The sequence below is a fragment of the Canis lupus genome, chromosome 5 (genome assembly GCF_003254725.2).
Source record: "Canis lupus dingo isolate Sandy chromosome 5, ASM325472v2, whole genome shotgun sequence".
NCBI lineage: Eukaryota > Metazoa > Chordata > Mammalia > Carnivora > Canidae > Canis > Canis lupus.
In genome coordinates this window covers 63,558,190-63,569,617 of record NC_064247.1, presented here as the reverse complement: position 1 = coordinate 63,569,617, position 11,428 = coordinate 63,558,190, and the positions used below count along the sequence as shown (strand labels likewise).

The 11,428-nt window shown below is 37.1% G+C and overlaps 1 protein-coding gene across 11 annotated transcripts in view; it reads right to left on the bottom strand.

The window, feature by feature from the left end:
- KIF1B (kinesin family member 1B) overlaps positions 1 to 11,428 on the bottom strand; it is a 149,929-nt gene that overhangs the window by 89,212 nt on the left and 49,289 nt on the right. For 6 of the 11 annotated variants that reach the window (XM_035715806.2, XM_035715814.2, XM_035715810.2 and 3 more), the window contains exons 6-11: positions 9,256 to 9,434; positions 8,390 to 8,501; positions 4,745 to 4,822; positions 4,023 to 4,088; positions 3,292 to 3,309; positions 47 to 122 (exon numbers count right to left, since the gene is read on the bottom strand). In XM_035715806.2, the coding sequence (XP_035571699.1) occupies positions 47 to 122; positions 3,292 to 3,309; positions 4,023 to 4,088; positions 4,745 to 4,822; positions 8,390 to 8,501; positions 9,256 to 9,434 (529 nt within the window). The remainder of the gene's footprint in view (positions 1 to 46; positions 123 to 3,291; positions 3,310 to 4,022; positions 4,089 to 4,744; positions 4,823 to 8,389; positions 8,502 to 9,255; positions 9,435 to 11,428) is intronic. The other 5 variants (XM_035715816.2, XM_035715807.2, XM_049109567.1 and 2 more) reach the window with 1 other exon arrangement.

Sequence of the window (11,428 nt, the reverse complement as noted above, 5' to 3'; positions counted from 1 at the left end):
AGTAAACAGCTTTAAAAAGATAACTACACACCAGTGATCAACATACCTAGATTTTCTCGAAGGAGCCACGTAAGTACAGAATCCCTGTAAGGAATAAAATCAGTCTTCTTCTTCTTCTTACTCTATGAAACAGAAAGAAATGGTTTTAGCATGGTTAGAGAGGAAAAATTCACATGAAAGGCAAACCAGTCTAAAGTTTGTAAGTAAACTACAGTAGAACCCCATCACTGTTGAAATTAGCACTCATGGCTTCAATTCTTCGTAATATCCAGAGTTCATGTAATAAAGTAATTTTTCCTTTTTATATTTTATTTTGAAAAATTTGCAACATACACAACAGTTTAGAGAGTAGCATAAGCTACCATATATCCATCATGCAACTCCAACCATTATCAATATTTTGCCAATCAGGTTTCTATTACCCCTCAATCACTTTACACTTTTTCTTCCTAAACCATTTTAGAATAAATTGCAGACACCATGCCCTTTTATCTCTAAATACTCCAGCAGATAAGGACATTCTCTTACATGGTCACAGTTCAATGACTTAATTCAGGAAATTTAATATCAATACTATTATCTAATATCCTGTCTACATCTTATCTTTTATAGCTGGTAGTGCTCTAAAGCAAATCCAACATTTCACCTAAAAATAAATATTCCAGATACATATCTCCAACAGAGAAAGATTTCCTTTTTCTTTTAAACATAACCATAAACCATTATCACACATAACAAAATAATAATAATTTATTAATATCATCTCATTTCTAAGCCTCAAACAATGATTTTTTTATTGTTGTAGAGGGGCAAGTATGAATACTGGGCATTCCAGGTTAGATGTGTAGGAGCAAGTCATTTAGTTAACAAATTTACTTGGCCCACCATCAAATCATTAAGTGGACTGTTGCATCTCTAACAACTCTTATGAAAGTAATATACATTTGATTTCTCTGGAAGGAAATTATACTCCAAATAAGTCCAACCAACAGAGTTAGGACTCAGAGTGAAAAGATCCAAGACAGTGATGTGATTTGCTAATCTGGAGACCTGTAAAGCCTGCAAGATGAATTGTCTGTATATATGTGTCAAGTATTTACCTATACTGCTATGATCCTTCTCATTATCATGAGATAGAGCAAAAGGCACCAATGCAAAGCCAGTGTTAAAATGGAGGAAATTATATCCTTTGAAAGTAAAAATTAACAAAAACTCTTTGAAGATAACAGCTACTGCAATATGTCCTGGCTGATGACCAGGTCATGATAATTTAAGAAGCCACTAAGGGGGAAGCCAGGGTTCACTGATAAAAACATCTCCCCCCATTCCTCGTATAATGTGAGGTTAAACTAAGGATGATCTAGCTCTTGTAAAAGTATGTGTATTCAGAAAAGCAGTGCTAAATAGCTGACCTCTGGTCTGTTGAGGAGGAAAGGAAACCGGCAAGTAGCACTTTAATTCCATAATTCCATCTCTTATCCAAAATGTCCCATCCAATTCATCCCATTCCACCCACAGACACACTTTCCACCAATGAGAGTCATTTCCTATAACAGGATCTATTTCTAAATGACACAGAACTCTAGGGAGAATTAACCTTCTCAGTCATTCACAGACTAGCAGGACTGTCAGTCCACAACAAAATTCTTGAGGCCTGAGACCTCAGTTCTTCCTTCTCTAGCTCCTCACCACACCTGAACACTCCACTTGGCCTGTGGTTTACTGAAAATGCTGCAAGATCTAAGGTATGTCAGTTATGAGGACTGCAAATAGTACCATAAAAATAAGCTATATCTCTTTGCCAAAAAATGTTCTATTTTCATTTTGGTCAATTAGACTAATTTAAGAAGGAGCAGCTAAATAAAGAAGCATAAATAGAACTTCCAACTTTTCCATTTGAAAGTATCTCAGAATTTTACCCACTTCTTTTGCATTTGCTCTCTTACACAAATTAATCTCAACTGTTCTCACAAGGGCCTCGGTAATTACAGAAAAAGGTTTACTTACACCACTGGCCTCTCTAAAAAGAAGTACTACCAAGTATGGATGGTAATAATCCTGTTTCTCTCCCCAGTGGAAATAACAGTACGTTTTAATTCACCAAATATTATGCTTATTATGTAAAAACTAAAATTTGTCTTTGTTCGGTTATATAGTTAACAGCATAGATGCAAAGTACTAAACAAGGTTTTCCAAAACTAATTCTAAAAAAAGTCATTTGCAAATTATTGTGGCACAGAGCAATATGGGAAATATGTAGATAAATATTTTATAAACTTTTCCTTCGGTTGATAAAGAATATTAAAAAATGAGCAAATGGACATGAAGTTAGAAAAAGCACATTTTAACAGCTTTCATGGTTCTGGGACTTAGATTAGATTTCTGAAGAATATCTACATATACATAATATCAAATAACAGATAGACTTTTTATTGAAGGCAGCTTTTTCCAATAAGCTGAAAGAAACCGAAAAAAAGTATTACTTTTTATTAAGTAATTTTTGTACAAAGTAGAGAATAAACCTATATATTACAAGTATGAATATAAAGTATTTCATTGCAGATATTGTCTTTATCTCCAATGTTATTCTTGTGATTCAGAACAAACTGTTGAGGGCTCTATTATTGATGCAAAATAGTACTAAGAAATTTTAAGAGTATTTAAATAGAAATAAAAGGAAAAGTCTACTGTTTTGGGATTAAAAGGATGCAAAGACCCTGTGTTCTAGATACAGTTAAACTTGATTCTACAGCCTTCACTTTGTGTATAACCAGAGTAGGAAAAAAATTTTTTAACAATTCAAAAATCCATGACTTTTCACAAGAAGATTATACAAAAAAGGTTTAAGAAAAATATCCTAATAATTTCAAGAAGGCAGCTATGTTTTAAAATGGTACCTGGAAGAAATCTTTTTACTGCCCTTTCAAGAGGTTTATAAGTGACTTCTTCAAAAAAAAAAAAGTGACTTCTTCAAGTGACAGACCTACAGATCACTAAGAGAAACATCATTATGATAACATTATATAGAAGATTCCTCAATTTCTCTCTTGTTCCTTTATTCTAAATTCCTCTCCAAAGCACATCATGTTCCCTAAATTAGGTTTGGTGGGCAGTCTCATGATTCATGGTCACTCTAAACAGCAATTCTAAATTCCAGAGCCAGAAAGCAAGTAACAAAAAGTTATTTTTCAAGGTTCCATTCCTACTTATGCTTCCTTACATCCTGCCGAGAATTTAAAATCACCACAATTGATTCTATACCTAGTTCATTTCTATCAAACACCACCGTACCTTGCTGGTGCAGTTATCCTACAGATGAAGCATTTAAGAGAAAGAAAGAATGAGAACACAGGATAAGCCTTCACACAAAAAGTACTTTAAGGTAATAAATTGAGAATGACTTTTCAGAAATAAGCAAGGAAGCATTTGATTCTTTTTAGGGATTCAAATAATGTACTAAGTAAGAGTACGCAGTGACTAGATACTTCCTTAGCCTTAAACCTACAAAAATGAAGCCCTCAATTCAAAACTGTTTCAGATTTAGTGTCCACTGTTAAAAAATAGGAAAGAATAACACAATTTTTTTTTTTTTTTTTTAGAATAACACAATTTTATAAAATATATTATTGGCCCCCAAATCAACAGCATTCACCAAAGGCAAATGTTCCTCCTACTTAGAAAAGATTGTATAGGAAAAGAATATGCAACAAAAACCCTTGGTTTTGATGAGAGATATGAAGCAAGGCTCAAAAAAGTAATCAAACCCTAGGTCTCTGTAAAGAGCTAGTTTTCAGTCTAGACTTTACAGATCTATGTTTACTTTCACTCTCCTTAATCTCTTTTACATTCAATAGAAAGTCAAAGTGTGTTACACCTAGTATCTTATCTGAAAAGCTCTAAAAGGAGAAAAGCAAGATTGCACAAAAGGACCAAAGAAGGTCAGTCTTCACAAACACATAAAATATCAAGCATATTTGCTGAACAGACAAGTTTTCCCATGCAACCCAGTATATAATACTTACCACCTCTGCCAAGGCTGAAATGACTTTGCCCAGAGTTGTAAGAGACTTATTAATATTTGCTCCTTCCTGAAATCAATACCAAACGTGAAAGAATGATTATGAAGAATTTCTCCTATTGCCATATCATCTATAATGCATAGGATATAATTAAGCCTTGTGCCAGCACTGTTTGCTTACTTATGACAAGTTCTAAAAACCTCTTTTGATCCTCACGGTCTCCCCAACCACTTATTGCCATGCCAGGACCACATACCTCAGTCCTGAGGTGCCCCAAAATGACTTGCCTCACAATGACTTGCCCCAAAAGCTGATGGATGCAGCCTTCTCCTCCCCACTCACCAGTATGCACTTTCTGTCCCGGTTACCTAAGCATTTCTCTGGAGAGGCCCGTGTCTGTTCTCACAGTCAGATCTTGTGTGTCCCTATCCCATTAGTGTCACTTTCATCTAGCTTGTTCCTTAAAACACAATCCAGCTCTCACCTTGACCATCAAATCCTCCTTACCTATTATGTTATGCTACTTATCTTTCAGTGAAGTTTTATCAGGTGTCAGCAAAATGTTTCTGTAAAGGTTTTGCAGTCCATCAACAAATAGAGGTAGCTATGTCCCAGTAAAATTTTATTTATAGCAACAGGTGGTCAAATTTGACCCTGGCCATAGTTTGCTGACCTACGTTATAGAACATTTATTGACTAGGTCAACTGTTTGGTAAAATAAATACCTTTAATCGAGTCCCTTTGGCACCAGTTGAATCAGCTCGTTCACTTCCTGCTAGATCCACCAAGCTAATTTTACTAACCTGTTGAAGAACAAAAACATTGGGACAACTCAGAAATAGCAAGGCAGAACCAGAAAACATTAAGAGGCAGGAAATTAAAATTAGGCATGAAGAAGACTACAAATATTAGGGCTCTTACACATATGGTCTAAAAAGACAAAGAGCACACACAAAAGTTAGGAGCAATTATCTTGGTTCAAAAGAAGTAATTTTAGGATACACATGACATATTTTACAACCGTATGTCATAAAAATATATAAACATATTAACCCATATGAAGCCTCCAGCAACTGGAACTCTTACACACTGCTGGTGGGAATGTAAAATGATATAATCACTCTGGGCAGTCTGAGTGGCTCAGCAGTTCAGTGCCTGCCTTCAGCCCAGGATGTGATCCTAGAAACCTGGGATCAAGTCCCACATTGGGCTCCTTGCATGGCACCGGCTTCTCCCTCTGCCTGTATCTCTCTGTCTCTCTCTCTCTCTCTCTCTCTCTCTGTGTTTCTCATGAATAAACAAATAAAATCTTTAAAAATACATATATAATCACTCTGGAAGACAGTTTAGTAGAGCTGTATACCTGCAGAGCTAAACATATACCAACATAAGACTCAACCATTCTACTCCCAGGTATGTACCAAGAGAAACAAAAGCAAATATCTGGGCAGCCCGGGTGGCTCAGCGGTTCAGTGCTGCCTTCAGCCCAGGGAGTGATCCTGGAGACCCGGGATCCAGTCCCACGTCGGGCTCCTTGCATGGAGCCTGATTCTCCCTCTGCCTGTCTCTCTTTCTCTCTCCCCTCTCTGTGTATTCTCATGAATAAATAAATAAAATCTTAAAAAAAAAAAAAAGCAAATATCTACATAAAGACTTGTACACAAATGTTCATGGCATCTCCATTCACATGATCATAAACTGGAAACAATTTAAATGCCCATCAACAGGTGAGTTAATGACTGTGATCATATATATATATATATATACACACACACACACACACACACACACATATATATACATATATATATAATGGAATACTATTCAGCAATGAAAACAAGTGAACTACTGATTCACACAACACAGATGAATTTCAAGATTATGCTAAATGAAAGAAGCAAGGCAAGAAAACAGTACATACCATATAATTCCATTCATATAAAATTCTGGAAAATGTAAACTAATCTATAGTGACAAAAAGCACATCAGAATTGCCTACATAGCAAGGTAGAAGATATGCTACAGATAGATTATAAAGCAGCATGAGGCAACTCTTTCAAAGTAATAGAGGTGGTTATGACTTGGACCAGGATATTGATTTTACAGGTGCATACACAGTAATCCAATTTTATACTTGAAATATGTGTGGTCTATTTTACTAACAGTACCTCAAAACGGTTGTTAAAAAAAAAAAAAAAGCTTCAGGAAAGTTAGACAAAACTAACCAACGTGGATTACCAAAGAAGCTATGGTTATGGAATTAACATCATTATCTTTGTAGATGTGACATCATGGAAGAATGGAAAAAATGCTTTCACACAAGATGTACTAAATAGCGTTAATATTGTAAATAAGCAGTGTCAAGTTATTTGATCACTTATATGAAGAGTATTTTTTTTAAAATAATTTTCAGGGCAGCCCGGGTGGATTAGCGCCGCCTTCAGCCCAGGGCATGATCCTGGGGAGACCTGGGATCAAGTCCCAAATGGGGCTCCCTGAATGGAGCCTGCTTCTCCCTCTGCCTGTGTCTCTGCTTGTCTTTGTGTCTCTCATGAGTGAATAAATAAAATCTTTTAAAAAATAATAATAAAATAAAATAAAATAAAAATAAATAAATAAATAAATAAATAAATAAATAAATAAATAAATAAATAAATAATTTTCAGCTAGGGAGGCAAACTATAAGAGACTCAACTACAGGAAACAAACTGAGGGTTGCTGGAAGGGGGATGGGGTACCTGGGTGATGGGCATTAAAGAGGACATTTAATGTAATGAGCACTGGGTATTATATGCAACTGATGATTCACTAAACTCTACCTCTGAACCTAATAATACTAACTAAACTGAATTTAAATAAAAAATTAAAAAAATAATTTTCAGCTAAAAACGAGTCACTAAGTAAATGATCCTAGTTTTTAATGATGTCAGTATTCACAAAGTACTCAGTTTATAAGGCAAAGGTATTTTATCATTGCCAGTATCATAAATCTAACTTCAGGTTTAAAAATCTGGGTGGCTCAATGGCTGAGCATCTGCCTTCAGCTCAGAAGGGGTCCTGGGATCGAATTTTGCATCAGGCTCCCTGCAGGGAGCCTGCTTCTCCCTCTGCCTATGTCTCTGCCTCTGTCTCTCATGAATAAAAAAATAAATAATCTTAAAAACCAAAAAAATCTAGCTGCATGCTACTTAGGTACGTAGGCAGAGTTCAACATAAATTTATTACTAACAATAATAACACTAAAATTCATATTTGTTGAGTGGTTATTCTTTTTTTTTTTTTAAGATTTTATTTATTTATTCATGAGAGACACAGAGAGAGAGAGGCAGAGACACAGGCAGAGGGAGAAGCAGGCTCCATGCAGGCAGCCCGACATGGGACTCGATCCCAGGTCTCCAGGATCACGCCCTGGGCTGAAGGTGGCACTGAACTGCTGAGCCACCCGGGCTGCCCTGTTGAGTGGTTATTCTGAGCCAGGGACTATTTATTACATTCACTAACCTGTATCAATATTTAATCATCTTAACAATCCTATGAGGCTGGGGAAACTGAGGCACCGAGAAGTTAAGTAACTTGCCCAACCTAACAGTGCTGAGAAGTGATAGAGGCAGGAGTTGAACTCCAATGTCTGCTATATTTAGCTGTCAAAAAGGAGAGACTAGGGGATCCCTGGGTGGCTCAGCGGTATGGCGCCTGCCTTTGGCCCAGGGTGTGATCCTGGAGTCCTGGGATCAAGTCCCACATCAGGCTCCTGCATGGAGCCTGCTTCTCCCTCTGACTGTGTCTCTGCCTCTCTCTCTCTCTCTCTCTCTCTCTCTCTCTCTGTGGGTCTCTAAATGAATAAATAAATAAAATCTAAAAACAAAAAAAAAATGAGACATTAACAAGCAAGGGATTCAAAGAGCATCAGGATTGCTGTGCAGTCTTTTACTTTCCAAGGAAAAACACACCTTGTCTGTTTAACTGTTTGGTTAAATATTTAATACCACAATAACAACAGAGCTCAAAACAAAACAAACAAACAAACAAATCCCACATACCAAACAATTAAGAGGTTCTGTCAGGAAGAAAAAAAAAAAAAAGGAAGGATTTTCTCCCTACAAAACTGTTTAACTCTGGCACAGAGTATTTTTGAAACCCAAAGTCTTTGTTTATTCTTAACCCTATTTTCTATCTTGCAATTTCACTCAAAAACTCATATTCAAACTGGTTTAGAGTGGGTATAAAAATGACAAACAAAAGATAGAAAAGAGTCTCTGTTAAATAAAAAGACAACTTTCTTCCCTCCATAAAATGCACAGGGTAGCAAGACTAACTTCTGAAAATCTCCATTCTATACAACACAAGGCCGGATACTGAAGTTATCCTACCTTCTCAGTGGAAAGGTTGGTCTCAGTATCATGTTTCTTCTGGGTGAAAACAATGGTAAACACAGCATGGGAACGGCTACTTGTTTCATTCATGTTGGTAGCTGCCACTGTCCTAAATAAACATAAAGGTGACATGTGACAATGGAATTCTTGGATAAAAGTTAAAATGGACAGCAAGCTCCATGTAACCATAACATTCACAAGTAACAGCTTTATTCACAGATCATGAGATTGAAATGGTCACACAAATTGTTCTCAATACATCTTATTTGTGAGCCTATCAAGTTACTCCCAACTCCAAAGGTCCCCCAACAGAATTATTCTTCACATTTCAGCTGTCCCTTTAGAAACCACCAAGGTATTTAATTTGTATTCTTAGGACACCTTGGTGGCTCAGTGGTTGAGCATCTGCCTTTGGCTCAGTACATGATCCCGGGCACCTGGGATCGAGTCTCACATCAGGCTGCCTGCATGGAGCCTGCTTCTCCCTCTGCCTGTGTCTCTGCCTCTCTTGTGTCTCTCATGAATGAATAAAATATTTTTTTTAAAATTGTATTCTTTATTCCACAATCAATTACTAATTACTACCATAGGCATGTGATTATCCTACATTTTATTTACCATGACTTGATCAAAACCCAATATTAAAACTTAACCAAAGTCCTGACGTGTTTCAGTACTACGTTGTTTTGAGGGGAGATGCTGAAAATGCTGAAGCCCTTTTGTCCTTGGCACAGCCAAAGGATCAGAGAATCTACAATTAAAACAACCTTCAAAGCTATATATGTGGTCTCAAACCCTTAATTGGAAACAAAGGACCCAAAAATGTGTCAAAGCCTTCAGTTATTAGTCTATTTCTACCATACCTGGCTTTGTTCCCAGCATCCATGAGGTCAGCGATGTCTGTGTAGGAAGTGACTGCCAGCTTCGACAAATCCTCCACATACGGGCCAAGAAGTGGGTGTTCACGCACACGCAAATGACCCTTGTTTTTTGGATTCAGGAGGTCTCGTACTCTTTCACAGTAAATTTCCATGTAGCTCACCTACGAACAAATTATTAAAGTGAACTGGAGGACTTGGAAAAAGAAATGCCATACATTAAATTTTTTTTTTTTTTACAATTTTTATTAAAAGTTCTATAATTAGGGGCACCTGGCTGGCTCAATCAGTAGAGCACATGACTCTTGATCTTGGGGTCATGAGTTTGAGCCCCACAATGGGTGCAGAGATTACTTTAAAAAAAAAAGCCCTACAATGAGACATTGATAATCTTTACAAAGGGAAATGCCATCATAGGCCTAGTCCATTTTATTCTATTCAGTGTGCACAGACATCACTGACTAGCTTAGAACCAGCCTTCTGAAAGTCTCGCAAAAGAAAAAGAGGTAAAAAGGCTACCTCGGCAGTCAGGAGCCACAACTTGTCTAAGGCAGAAAAAAAATGCCATGCTTAACAGCAACTTACCAGTTACTAATACACTTTTAAAAATGCATGCTGTTGTCAATCACTGAGGATTACAGTGAGGTTACTCTAAAAGCTTGGAAATAAAAATTCTATTAGTATTGAAACCAAGAAACACTATCAATATTTCAGAGCAGGTAAGACAAAAGACCAGCAACCCCAGTGCTGTAAGACTGACCACACTGTGACTAATTATAGACACACACTGTGACTAATTATAGACAAACAATGGATCTACCACAAGGAGTGAGGAGTGGTCAGCACAGAACCTGATGGCGTGGCAGGACCTGTCCATGATTCACGAGGGAAGAGGAAGCCTCCACTAATAAAACGCTGGAACTCTCGTCTCACCAGCAAGACCATTCCTATCGACCATTCCTATCATGGAGATGGAGGTTTCAGGCTATCCTTTCTTCACCTGAGTCAAGCAAACATCTAAATTGTCTAGTCAACTCTTGGCTCTCTAATTTCACACTCACTAAAAAACCAACAGGATTCCAACAGAAGTCTATCCACAGGAAGATAAGAAGATAATATACCAGGCTTGCTAATGTGGGTATTCTGACTGAGCAAAGAGGTTTTCCTCAAGGGAAAGTAACAAATAAAAATGGTGGTTTCATAACATAAGTCAAATGAGCTTCACTCAAGAATCTGGCTTTGAAGGATGCTTTTGGTCCTGATGTATCTATAAGATCAGACTTCTAAGCAAATAAGACTCTGGACTGAGGGAAATTCACCACAAGAAGCCTCATTATGGTCTTCCCTTGTGTGTCCTGAGCTACTCAAGCACACAATAAAATTTCAGCACTTGTCAACTTTAAATTTCTAAAGAACTTTCCGAGTGTCTGAAACAGAATAGAATCTCCATTTCTACTTTGTTTTCCTTTCTCTCATTCTCAGATTTGACTGTATATTTATACTATATTTTAAAATCAATTTTAAAAATATTGAGAACCCTCGAAGTAACTGATTTCCTGAGATTAAAACAACAGACCAACAAGTATTCCTTCTTAAAGCAAGTCATCCTACAAAGTGAAATGGTACTTTAATCATTCTTGTGTACTTAAACATACACTCCAGAATCCCAGAAAGACACTTTATCTTCTTGGAAAACTTATTGTCTCTTCACCCAGGTGTGGAAGCATGAGGACCCAAGTAACCTGGGTAAAGGCTGCTGTGCTCTGCTATTTAGTCTCTAACATGCAAATCCACCTAAAGCCAGCACTATTTCTTTCACTTCTGAGCCAGCCATTACAGACCCCACTTAGCAAATTCAATTCACTGAGCAGTAGTATCTTCCAGCTACTTTCTAGGCACTTAGCATACAACAGTAAATAAAACAGACAAAAATCCCTGCCCCGTGAGCTTATGCTTCTAAATGGAAATAAAGAACAAATAAATAAATAAGAAGATAGAATTATAAATTAGGTTAGAACATGATGAGAACTATGGAGGAAAACAAAGGACAGGACAAAACAGATGAAGAGTGTGGGGTGGGGGGCGGCGCGCTGCAGGGTCAAAGAAGGTGGTCAGAGTGAACCTCGCTGAAAGGATCAGACTAAATGGCTTGAAGGAG